The sequence below is a fragment of the Eutrema salsugineum genome, unplaced genomic scaffold, assembly GCF_000478725.1.
Source record: "Eutrema salsugineum unplaced genomic scaffold, Eutsalg1_0 scaffold_1, whole genome shotgun sequence".
Classification (NCBI taxonomy): domain Eukaryota; kingdom Viridiplantae; phylum Streptophyta; class Magnoliopsida; order Brassicales; family Brassicaceae; genus Eutrema; species Eutrema salsugineum.
This window is the reverse complement of record NW_006256909.1, coordinates 15,650,414-15,664,348: the sequence shown is the minus strand read 5'-3', so window position 1 is coordinate 15,664,348 and position 13,935 is coordinate 15,650,414. Positions and strand designations below refer to the sequence as shown.

Here is a 13,935-nt window from a genome sequence, read left to right as displayed (position 1 = left end):
TTTGTAATTTTGTTCCGGTTCGAATTTTGTAAACCACAACAGTTCCCAAATTTTGGTTTGAAATATAATTAATTAAGAACTTTTTTTTCAGAAAATTCGATTTTATGGTCTCTCTGGATTCTCAACTTAATATTAAAAAATAAAAAATATTACTTTCTTAAATACCACATCAAACCTGAATCTGAAAATATATACCACAAGATTTTGCAGTCGTAAAAAGAAACATTGATATGATTTCAAACATACGTTGATAAGTTATTACAAAAGTTTTATTGCAAGGGGACAATTCTTCTTCGGAATGATAAGCTTAACTAGAAAAGTGAAAGATCCTCATGAACCAGTCATGTTTATATGAAGCTAGAATATGGCCGATGGTGAGTCCACACACTACACCAGGTACATACCCTATTGCAGCTGCAATCCAGCTAAATACTTGATCTTCATCTTCCTCATACTCTGTTGCTTCTTCTTCTTTTTTTCCGCCGCATGTTTTCTGGAGAGGAGCACCGCATAGCCCAGGATTCTCCGCGAATGAAGAAATGTTCTGGCTTTGAATCTGAGTGCCTTGTGGTATTGGACCTTCAATATTGTTGTAAGAGAAGTTCATCCACGCAAGAAACGTGAGTTTCCCGAGCTCTGGTGGGATTTCGCCGGACAATCCGTTTTTAGATAGATCTAGTGATTGGAGATTGGTCAAGTTCGCTAGATATGGTGAAATATGGCCAGTGAAAGCGTTGTTTGACATGTTGAGCACAATCAGCTCCTTGAGAAAACAGATGGATTCAGGAATATCACCTTGGAATCTGTTTTCGGAGACATCAATGGTTTTGTAGATTGTGAAACCACTCCCAACCAGCTCCATATTCAATCCTTTGTTCGTTAGACCAACTGAGTTATGATAGTATCCTGAGCCACGACCCGCAAACCTAATTGGTGTATTGTCTACAAAGTCTACCACCGATGACATTGCACTCCAACCCGCAAAGTAATCCGTTGGCAAGACTCCAGTGAAGTAGTTTCTTGAAATGTCAAAGATTCGCAGCTTCGGGAAACTCAAAGAATCTCCAAGAGAAGTTATTGGGCCATAGAATTCGTTGGAACGAAGGACAAGAATCTGTAGATTAGGCAACGAACTCAACCAGAATGGAAATTTGTCACTGATTCTGTTGTCTTCCACGTTCAGAAACTCTAGTTGAGAGCAGTTGATCAGAGATTTGGGGAGTTCTCCTGATAACTTGTTGTGACCAACATCAAATGATCTCAAGTGATCACTGATAGATTCTTCTGGAAAAACACCAGAGAGGCTATTATTCTGGAGATGCAAGATGGAAAGAGTGGTATTGAAATTATTGAAACAACGAGGAATAGACCCGCTGAAGTTGTTGTTGGATAAAACAAGTGTATCCAGAGCAAGAAATTCACATAATCTCCTAGGAATCTCTCCTGAGAACCCATTATCAGAGCCTGAAAAGAACATCAAAGAGTTCGGTAACAAAGGAAAATCCTCGAATGCGTTTGAACTTATATCAAGCATTGTTTTTGCACTGCTTTGAATAACATCCGCTGACCCTTCGAAACCACTGAATGAATTCTGAGAAATGTTGAGATACCGCAAGAATGGCAGCCTCCATAACCACTCTGGTACTTGACCTTCAATTTGGTTGGCAGAAATGTCTAAATAAGACAAATTGGTTTTGGTTTTCAAAAATTTGGGAAACTCAACAATATTGCAAGATGATAAAGCCAAGGTTTCTATGGGCAAGGGAAGGTTGAGAGTTGAATTGATCTTCACTTTAATCCCTGAAAGATCCAAGCTTGAAAGTGACATGAGATGTGAGAAAAGACTCAAGTCAACCATGCTTCTCGTATTCAGATAGGACAGGTCAAGTAACCTAAGTGACTTGAGATGCGAGAAGATGCTGAAATCGACCATGCCCCTCCTTGTGTTCCAAAAAGAGAGGTCAAGAAACCAGAGTCCCACTAGTTTTGATATAAATCCTGGGATTGGCCCATTAAAATTGTTTTCTCCAAGAGATAAAGATCCAAGTCCAGATGATGAAGAGATATTCTCTATCTCAAGAATACTGCTAAAAGCATTTCTTTCCAGGTGAAGGCGGACCAACGAAGGAATCATGAAGAGAGACGATGGAACAGACCCCGAAAATGAATTTCCAGCTATATTAAAATATTCAAGTTTGGAGAGGCTACTTATGTTAGATGGGAGCATACCTTCAAAATTAGAACGAAGGTCGATCCAAATGAGCTCACTCAAATTGAGTAGCACATAAGGAAATTTCCCACTAAGCTTGGTAACAAGAAGCAGCTCCTTTAGTCGGTTTAGATTCCCCAACGAATCAGGCATTTCACCAGTGAAACCACTAGAAAGATCAAGATTAGTGAGATGAGAAAGGTTTCCAATTGAAGAAGGTATCTTTCCAAAGAATTTGCAACCACCAAGACTCAAATCCGTTAGATATTTGAGTTCGCCGATAGAATCTGGTAGAACACCCGAAAGATTGTTGTTGCCAAGCTCCAGGCTCTGAAGATGTCGTAGTCTAAACAGGCTACTGTTAGATCTCAAAGGGCCATTGAGATTACAGTTCATGAGGTCTAGCTCAATGACCTTGCCCGTCTTAGGATCACAAGAGACACCATCCCACGAACAGCAATCTGTGTTGTTCCTCCACCTCTTTGTCTTCTCATCACCGGTTATCCCACTAAAAGGGGACTGTTGGACATAGAACTCGCTCTTGAACTCCCAAAGAGCATCCCTCTGGTCTGGACGACACAAGTGCTTAGCAGGAGAAGCAAAAACAAGTATAAGTTAGAAAGGGAGAAGATTAAACACAAGCTCCATGTTATCATCTTCCTTTCACTACAAGAATGTATCATATTTTTGTTTTTTCTAATTTTTTTTTTTTTGGGTGCAAAACGAGTGATGCTTGTGACTCTAGATCATTGGATTGTCTTTGATATATATGGAGGAAATGAAAGCTTGACTTAACAAGTCTCCTGTCCCGTAGCAAGATGAGATTTTCCACAAAGATATTTAAGTTTCCATAAACGAAGGCTCCACAAAGTCAAGTCTCCTCTTGGAAAAAAACTAACCTTGAGAAATGCAATTAATTCCAGCCGTGTAGTGGTCAATCGCTGAAACGCTCAAGATTCCTTTGTATTCAAACCGCAAGCCGTGTGGTGGACGTTAAACGCACAGACGCTATGCAGACGATACCTTTGATTTTTCAAAGCCGCAAAGGCAATTTTTCAGGTTAACCGTTCTAACATAATATATCAACCAGTTTATATCCCATCGAAATCCTAAACAAACAACCCAAAAATTACACATTTTTATTTCTCTCCTTTTTTTTTCCACAAACAAATAGCACCTAATTAATCTCATGAGCTCTCATCAATGTAACAAGTGCCAAAAAAAAAACCAGAACTAAATCTCGTGTACCAAAAAAATTTCGAACTAAAATATAATGTTAATCTTTGCCTAAAATCAGTAACTATAGATGTTTTAACTTTTGAATCAGTGTTGTTGGTTTGACTACCGGATTTGCATTCAATATTAAATTTGGTTTCAGTTTAATAGATTGGGTAGAAAATTTGAATTCATCCGTTTTTCAGGTAGAATTTAGCACCGTATTGTAGTTTTAATATTTTCTGCACAGTATTTAATTCAGATTTTTTTTGACCATTTTCCTACCACTAGCATCTATGTTGAAATAATCACAATAACTGATATATAAACTCATTAAACAGTTTTGGATTACAGACACTTTATTATTCACATTCTTATATTTTATATATAAAAGACAATCAACTTTCTTCGTATGTTTGACACATCAGCATTGGAGAAGTTAACACCTGTCAACTAAATTTTAAATAATAAATTTTAATATTAAATTTTAAAACATTTAAAGAATATGAAAAGTTTGTATTTACTAACATTTATATAAACACTTAAAGAATATGAAAAGATTGTATTAACTAACATTTATATTAATGTTAAACAAAAATTTATGTTATAACTAATTAAAAATATTGATAGATATATATATAATTTTTATATAACTGTTGATTATTTAATAATATTCAAAATGTTAAAATTAATTTTTAAGATTATTTATAATAAAATACTAACAAGTAACAAATAAAATGATGATTATATTAATTTTAATTGACTATTAATTAATATTTGTGTAAATGTCAAACAAAAATTTATGATATAACTAATTAAAAATATTGAATGATATGTATTAATTTTAATATAATTTTAAATTATTAAATAATATTCAATATATATTTTAAATTAATATTTTAAAAAATTTTAGAAATATAACAAAAAAAGTCGAAAAAATTAAAAAGAAAAATTTGTACGTTACATGCGGGTATTCACCTAGTTATATATAAAATTTGGCCAACTTTCTCCATCTGCTTGCCACATCAGTACTGGAGAAAGCGCCTCCTTTCCATTTAAAATCTTAATGAAATAAACAATTAATCATATTTAAAGGAAAAGCATTAAAGAACATTAATAAATATTAATTTGTATAGCAAATGTATTTAAATAAATAAATTCAAATTTATTTTAAATATATCAAAACTTATAAATATTATATAATATAAGACTTTTTGAAATACATCATTCAATTTCTTCTTTCTAAGTGATTTAAACTATATTTTCAAACTAAAAGTATAATTAAATTTTTATGGAAGTGAAAAAAAATTATCAGACTGAATAAGTTAAGAAGTTTTAAATAATCTTATATAAAACTCTAACTAATAAAATTATAACACACAAAAAATATTCAATAAATGATTAAAGAGATAAAAAATTATTACAAAATAATAATAAAAAAAAGTGGATACATAAAAATGTCATACAAAGTTTTTTAGTAATTTTTAAAAAGATGAAATCAATAAAATATATATAACCAAAAAAACTCAAAATGGTAAATTTTTCTATGAGCTATTACGTTTTTATATATAAATTAAAATAGTAGATCTTTAGTCCCTCATTACTGTAGGAGAAAAATTGGATTATTTGGTACAACCGGTGTGGAAGAGATTACAAATAATTTATCATCTAGAAGAAATCGGAAAATATAAACATTTTAAACGAAAAAAACATTGATGGTAAAAATAAAATTCAATACAAATTCTAAAAATGTATTATTTAAAATATAAATTAAAACAAGATCCACGTATATGTGCAGATTCTCTCCTAGAATTTAATAAAATGGATCGATAAATCATCAAAAACCCATCAACAAGAGCGTACAACTTCTGAAAAAAAGAACTACGCCACGATTTCATTCAAAAACTTGGACCCAAAAGCAGAGATACCTCAAATATCAAGCCCCAAAAAAGAAAAATCGAAATTATAACTCAAAACAAAAGTATAAAAGAAAAATTATCTCGGAAATTCCTCTACATTATTTGATTGGATAAACGAATAGAGAACGCGGTACTTTTTTATTTTTTTTGGTAATACAGTACTCTTGAACCAATCTCACCTGCCTGCAATGGACACAAAGCGTTCTCCGTCTCATATTTTAACACCAATTTAATATATGCCCCTTATATTTCTCAGGTTATTCGATTAAAACCCCAAACCGTTTTTATATGACAAACAAAACCATACTCTGTTACATTTTTTATAATCCAAGCCCCAACTAACTCTACCTGTAATTTACAGATGCCCATAAAGCTCTTCTTGTTCGCATTTTGATTCGATTCCACCACCAGTTTAAGAAACAGAAAAAAACAACTCTAATAAACTAAGTTTATTCAAATATATTCGGACGATTGCTGATTACTGATTCTAAAAAAAGAAAATCGAAAAAAGTTGCTACATAAGAACTGAATTTTATTATTGCAAGGGGACACCACCACCCTCGTAAGAACTGATGCGTATAGAACAAGTAGAGTTATCATCAACCAACTGATGCTTTGATTAAGTCAAATAGTGAAAGATCCTCATGAACCAGTCATGTTTATATGAACTGAAAATGTGACCAATGATGAGTCCACAGAACACACCGGGTACGTAGCCTATTGCAGCAGCTATCCAGCTCAACACTTGATCCTTCTCTTCTTTTTCTTCATCTTCCTCTTGCTCTGTTGCTTCTTCTTCTTTTCCGCCGCATGTTTTCTGCAGAGGAGCACCACAGAGCCCAAGATTCTCTGCAAATGAAGAAATGTTCTGGCTTTGAATTTGAGTGCCTTGTGGTATTGGACCTTCAAGATTGTTGTAAGAGAAGTTCATCCACGCAAGAAACGTGAGTTTCCCGAGCTCTGGTGGGATTTCGCCGGATAATCCGTTCTGAGAAAGATCCAATGATTGGAGATTGGACAAGTTTGCCAGAGATGGTGGAATACGGCCTGTGAAAGCGTTGTTTGACATGTTAAGCACAATCAGTTCCTTGAGAAAACTGATGGATACAGGAATATCTCCTTCGAATCTGTTTCCGGAGACATCAATGGTTTTGTAGATTGTGAAACCACTCCCAACCAACTCCATCTTCAATCCTTTGGCCGTCATAGACACAGAGTTACGATAGTTTCCAGAGTCACGTCCCTCAAACCTACTCGGCATACGATCTACAGTGTCCAAGACTGACGACATTGCACCCCAACCAGCAAAGTAATCTAATGGCAAAACTCCAATGAAGCGGTTGTCTGAAATGTCAAAGATTCGCAGCTTGGGAAAACTCAAAGAAACTCCAGGAGAAGATATTGGCCCATGGAACTCGTTAGAACGAAGGACAAGAACCTCTAAATTAGGCAACAATCTCAACCAGAATGGAAATGTGTCTTTGATTTTGTTGTCGTCCACGTTCAGAAACTCGAGACGAGTGCAATTGATCAGAGACTTGGGAAGTTCTCCTGATAACTGGTTGCTACCAACATCAAGTGATCTCAAGTGATCACTAATAGATTCCTCAGGAAAAATACCAGAGAGGCTGTTATTTCGAAGATGCAAAACCGAAAGCTTAGTATTGAATTTCTCAAAACACCGAGGAATGGAACCATTGAAGTTGTTGTTGGATAAAATAAGTGTATCAAGAAAACGCAATTCGCATATTGTTCTAGGAATCTTTCCCGAAAACCCATTACTGGAGCCTAAAAAGAACTTTGTACTGTTTGGTAACAAAGGAAGTGGATCTTGGAATCTGTTAGAACTTATGTCAATAAGTACTATTTGACTTCTTTGAATAATATCTGCTGATCCTTCGAAACCACTGAAAAAATTCTGAGAAATGTTGGCATACCGCAACATTGGCAGCCTCCATAACCACTCTGGTACTTGACCTTCAATTTGGTTGGCAGAAATGTCTAAATAAGACAAACTGGTTTTGGTTTTCAGAAATTTGGGAAACTCAACAATATTGCAGGATGATAAAGTCAATATCCCTATATGTGGGAGAAGATGGAGAGATGAACTGATTTTTAAATTAATCCCTGAAAGATCCAGATAACCAAGTGAATCGAAATGTGAGAAAAGACTCAAGTCAACCATGCTTCTTGTATTGATATAAGAGAGGTCAAGGAATGTAAGTGACTTGAGCTGCAAGAAGATGCTGAAATCGACTATACTCCTCTCTGTATTCCATAAAGCAAGATCAAGATAGAAAAGCCCAACTAGTTTTGATATAGATCTTGGGATTGGCCCATTGAAATTGTTTTCTACAAGGGATAAAAATCCAAGTGTAGATGGTGAAGAAATATTCCCAATCTCTAGAGTACCACTGAAGTCGTTACTTCCCAGACTAAGGTAAAACAATGAAGGGATCATGAAGAGAGACGACGGAAAAGATCCATAAAATGAATTTCCAGCAACACTAAAAGACTCCAATTTAGAGAGGCGACTCATGTTAGATGGGAGCATACCTTCGAATTGGTTAGAAGCAAGGTCGATCAAGGTGAGTTCGCTCAAATTGAGTAGCATGCTAGGAAAGTTTCCACTAAGCTTAGTTGACCCAAGACGCAACTCCGTTAGCTGGTTTAGATTATCCATTGAATCTGGTAGCTCACCGTTGAAGTCATTAATGGAAAGATCAAGACCAGTGAGATAGGAAAGATTTCCAAGTGAAGACGGAATTTTTCCATGGAAATGGCAACCACCAAGATTCAAAACCCTCAAATATTTAAGGTTGCCGATGGAATCTGGCAGAATACCAGAAAGATTATTGTAGCCAAGATCCAGGCTCTGAAGATGTTGCAGCCTAAACAGACTGCTATTAGATCTCAAAGGGCCATTGAGAGAACTTGACAAGAGGTCTAACTCAACAATATTGCCTGTCTTAGGATCACAAGAGATACCATCCCAAGAACAGCAATCAGTGTTGTTCGTCCACCTTTTTGTCTTCTTATCAGCAGCCACCCCATTGGAGTGGAACCCTTTGACATAAAACTCTCTTTTGAACTCCCAAAGAGCATCTCTCTGGTCTGGACGACACAAGTGTTTATCAGGAGAAGCAAATACAAGGATTGAGTTAGAAAGACAAAAGATAAAACACAAGCTCCATATCATCACCTTCCTCTCACAACAAGAACACATCATATTTTTTATAATTTTTTTTGTTTGGTAAAACGAGTGATGTTAGTGACTAAAATCACTGGATTCCCTCTCACATTTATGGAGGAAACTAAAGTTGACTCAAGTCTCCAAGATATTTCCACACGAAGTCTCCACAGAGTCAAGCCTCCCTCTAAGAAAAATTTAACTTTACGAAATTGAATATTCAAAAGTAATTTGAACCACAAATGCAATTATTTCCAGCCGAGTGGGTCAGTAGCTGAAACGCTCTGCAGCCTAATTGAGGGAAAAACCACTCCGGTAAACTTTTTCTGATACTCACATATATTAAAAAATTAGAATATTAGTTTGTCTACGACGGATTTTATCTACTTAATTCATTTTGCGGTGGACTAAAATATTATTCGAGATAACCCACAAAGCACTACAATCTTAAAACATCAACTCTATAATATACACCACTTAATGAGTTTGTGTTTCATGGTGAGTCCACAAAATTTTATAAAATTAATTCTCATGTCTAACTCTCAATAAAAATTAAAAAATATTTTTTTAACTTCTGTTTTTCAAAGAAAATGATACAATTTATAGTAAAATATATTGCAAATTCACTAATAAATTTAACTTAATATATGCAGATTGATCACTATTTATAAATATATAATACTTTTTAGTATCATAATAGTTAATAAACTAAATAGTGATTACCCAAAAACAATGTGTGATACTCGTATCTTACATTATCCTCCTCTCACGACAAGAATGCATCATATTTTTTCTATGTTTTTTTTTATTTTTCTGCTGTGAAAGTGATGCTAGTGACTCTAGATCATTGGATTGTCTCTTATTAACCAAGAGAAGGAGAAGACTTGATTAAATCTTGGTTGGTTAATATCTAGTGACTCTGGGAGAAGACTCTTCTCCTTCTCTTGGTTAATATCTCTTACATTTGTGGAGGAAACTAAAGCTTGATTTAACAAGTCAAGTACAGTCTCCTGTTGGAAAAAAGTAAACGTGAGAATTGAGAATTCAAGCGTGATTTTATCTTACACATTATTCAAAGCCACAAACGCAATTTTCCCAGCCGTGTGCGTGTGGTGTGGGTTTAACGGTTCAAACTTTCTGAAACCTAAAAATTCATTTGTTCTCTGCATTGTTAGTATAACGTTTTATGATGTCCTACGCAAAATTTAATTAAATATATATATTTCTATTTTTTATTTATATGTATATATATATATCTTATAATATTAGAAAAGAAGTACATTTGACCTCAGTGTTATGTGGTATATTATAATGAATGCCACTGTAATAAAATGTATTCCATGAACAAAAAAAATTGAAACCAAAGAGGATCCGTGTCCTTTTAAAATGACTCGTTTAAAAGAACGTAGATTTTAAATTTTAACACGTTTTGTATTTTCGTCAATTTTATATTTTTTCAATAAAAATGTAAATGAAACAAAATATCCTACTATTAAGGATAAACTCAAATTCGCAATAAATGTCGAATTCATTTGAATAGATTTGCAAGATTACATATGCGAATTAAATCTACTTCAAATCCTATCATGATCTTTATTACTAATTATACAACTAATTATTGTTACCAAATACAACAACATGCACTATATTAGGCTAGATAACTGTAACAACTATCACATATCTTATTGAATTATTTTTTTCATATTCATTGAACACCATATATTCTCATAAACTGCAATAGCTATTGTATTCCCTAAATTTTGAAATAATGGAGTAGGCACTCATTTTTGAAATTATACAATTAACCGATTAAATATTATCCCGTTTATATCGAATCTCCGTATATATAGACAACTACACCTACTTTACAAAAAAGACGTTATTTGATATTTTGCATATATATTTCAAAACTATAAATGTCACGAATATTCTTGGCCGCCAATTTATGTACGATTTAACCGCTTATCAATGAATCCTATAATTTTTCTTATAAATACTTCTACCCCTTCTTTCAAAACATTCCACATCAAATTTTGTTTTCCTCTCTGTTTTGTTTTATTTTTGCATTGTTCGTATGCCTTCCACAACAAAGCTAACCCCTTTAGATGACATTAAGTCTTTTAAGACTCGGTGGAAGGTTCAAGTGAATGTGCTTCATACTAGGAAGCAATACCAAACTAAGAGTGGGGAGTCTTTGGAAATCATCATGGCCGATGAAGTAGTACAATATATTATTGATCGACACTACTGTTTTAATATTTTTGATTGTTCTGTTAAAATTATTAACTTATTGATCTTCCAGGGTACCAAAATCCACGCAGCTGTTAAGAAAAACTTGCTGCATCGTTTTGAATAGATGACGGTTGTCGGTGAATGGAAGTTCATAGAGAAATTTTCATTGAATCAGGCATCAGGATAATACCGGGCCACCAAACATCAATTTAAGATGTCATTCATATCCTTTACAGTTATCAGCAAAAGTTCTAATCGGTCAGACAGTCGGTTTTTGATTTCTCAGAGTTTGTTACAATATTGGACGATGTTACCAATACAAGTTTTTTGGTTGGTAACTTTATTGACATACTTGATGTAATCGGCACATCCCTCTTATTGTCATTAATTATCTGACGTTATTTTCTCAAATAGATGTTATTTGACAAGTTGTAATTGTCCGTGAGTTAGAAACAATCTCTGTTATGAACAAGGACACCAGCAAGCTCGAGTTCGATCTACGAAATACTAAGTGAGTATATATATATATATATATATATATATATAAAAATTTATATTTGTATCTGATTAACTTTCATCTGTTTTATGTAATATGTGTTAAAAGTGATTAACGTTTACCATGCACACTGTGGGAAAAGCTTGGTGAGCAAGTCTATTCGGCTTGTCGGAGTGCTGATGAAAGAAGTCTCATCCTTGTGATCCGTTTTGGGAAAATAAACATTTTAAGAGGTACATATTAATTTTTTTTTACTTTGATGTTTGTATGTTTCATACAACGCCGTTTTTTGTTTTTGTTTTTGTTCTGTTTGTTATATATTGTAGGTAATCGTCGAATTACAAGTAGTTTTCAAACAACTAAGGTTCTGATAGATTTGAATGATCCCGATGTCATTGTCTTCAAGAATAGGTAATATGGCTATGTATATTATATATATATATATATATATCGTATCATTACGATTACGAATACAACTAATTCAATTAATTTTTTAGTTTACCTGAGAATTGCGGACGTATTACATTCTTGAATAGCAAGCCTCAACAAAGGGTTTCTTATGATGATGAGATTAATTTCGATCAGTTTCCAATGGTCACTATTTCAGAATTGCAAGACTATCTTGAGGTATATGTCATTTTTAATCTTTGCTATATTATACGTCATAGATTATATAATTTTGACATTTGTATTTTCGTTTCATCAGGTTGGCAAATGTAAGATCATGTGCACCATCTATACGGTTGACACAGACTGGTCGTGGTTTTACTTGATTTGCACTAAGTGTGGTAAAAAAATTTACAAAATTCCAAAGAAGGAAGATCAAAAAGTCTCTGAGAAAACTAAGACGCTTTGTTCATGTGAAACATGTGATGCAAAAGTGTCATTTGTCAGTGCGAGGTAAAATATTTTGCTATGTTTTATAGTATTTGTATTAATTATTTAGCTAATGTTGCATTCAAGTATTTTAATACAATCGTTATATATTGCTAGGTACAAACTTCATTTTTGCATTATGGACAACACCAACAAGATCAAGTGTCACTACAAGAAAACAGAAAATTAACGACTACGTTTTGCTACTGAAAACGTAGTCGCTAAATTTTGTGACTATCCAACGACTGATTAACGATGACCTTACGACTGAGGTCAACCAGTCGCCAAAACGTCGCGAACTAGTGACTAAAACTGTCGTCACGTATTAGTCGCTATTTACCGATGAATTAGTGACTAATATGTAGTCACGATATATCAGTCGCTAAAAAGTCGGTAAATTTGCGATTAATTGCGACATACGCGGCTTGTCGGTATAATTAAACATGCGTACTACGTTTTTAGGTTGGTGTACCGGTTTTTAGCGACGAACCATTAGTAGTCGCAAAATAGTGGCAAATCAGTCGTATTTTAGTCGCAATTTTCTATATATTGAGATCCCATTTTCGTTCCTCCTCATTAGTAAGTGTGCTACCATTTTGTTAGTTGCACTTTATAAAATTTCTTTAGTTGTAAGAAATATTTCTTACAAAAAAAGGTGAAAAAAAAGAGGTAAAAAATAACTCTTATAATAGAAAAAGAGTTATAATTTCAATTTCCAAAATGTATGGAAATTATAATTATAATAATTTTAGAGATTGGATGTATAAACGAATCGATGAAAAGACGGGTAATTTCTTGGATGCGTTTATAGAAGCAATTCATGAATTTTGAAAATAATCAGACTATAACACAAAGCAATGGTGGTAAATTTTTCTGCCCTTGTAGTGTATGCGAAAACAACAAGTTTTTCTTGGGGAGAAAAATTTGGAATCATCTATACAGTAAATGGTTCATGCCAGATTATTTTGTTTGGTATAAGCATGGGGAAGAAATCACTATGGATTATGGAACTAGTTATAGTAACACTCAGTTAAGTTGGAGTGAAGAAAAAATGGATAATATAGTTGAAGATAGATATGTGGATAAGGTGAATGATGCATTTTGTGATAATTTTCGTCAAGATAATAGCTATTGTCTAAATGAAAGTAATGAAAATGTAGAAGAACATGTACGTAACCATCCCAAAAAGTTTTACGACTTGTTAGAAGCTGGGAAAAAACCATTATACGATGGTTGTCATGAAGGGCATTCACAGTTATCTTTAGCTACTCGGTTCATGCAAAATAAGGCAGATTATAATATGAGTGAAAAGTGTTTGGATTCATGGGCCTCATTGTTTACTGAGTATTTACCAGACGGAAATCAAGCAAATATGAGTGAAAATAAGGCGTATAATATTTTGTATATATTTATAAACGGTATTTGTCCTTTTATGTAATATTTATCTTTAAACCTGTTAGGTGTCGCTGATAAACACGCTGAGTCAAGAGCCTTCTTATGAGGTTAATGGACATATCGATACTCCTTTTATCTAAGCTTGAGCGAGATGATAGTAAAGAGTCATTCGAGTCATCTTCTTCTTCAAAGAAGTCTTGCAATATTTCCAGAAATGAAGAAAATCTAGATGCAAATGAAGTGGTGTTTGATATGAATACGAAAAGCTTGTATGTTGGTGGTGTTTTAGTCAACAAACGCCATATGAGTGAAATGTTTGAAGTAGATAACAAGGGACTCGCTCGTGCACATGGGTTTGGAAAATGTTAGGCGTGATATAACAAAAAAAATAGGGTGATTTGAA

General features: G+C 33.7%; 1 protein-coding gene and 1 pseudogene across 1 annotated transcript; both read right to left on the bottom strand.

Moving 5' to 3' along the window:
* Window positions 1-240: 240 nt before the first annotated feature.
* Window positions 241-2,929, bottom strand: LOC18030053 (annotated as a pseudogene).
* A 2,848-nt stretch (window positions 2,930-5,777) lies between these two features.
* LOC18030052 (receptor like protein 42) lies at window positions 5,778-8,682 on the bottom strand. The gene has a single exon (XM_006414789.2). It carries the CDS (start codon window positions 8,570-8,572, stop codon window positions 5,963-5,965), a length of 2,610 nt encoding a protein of 869 aa, XP_006414852.1. The 5' UTR covers window positions 8,573-8,682; the 3' UTR covers window positions 5,778-5,962.
* Between the last annotated feature and the right edge of the window lie 5,253 nt (window positions 8,683-13,935).

Excerpts from the sequence above, each read along its gene's own strand:
- LOC18030052 (XM_006414789.2), bottom strand. The coding sequence starts at position 8,572 with ATGATGTGTTCTTGTTGTGAGAGGAAGGTGATGATATGGAGCTTGTGT.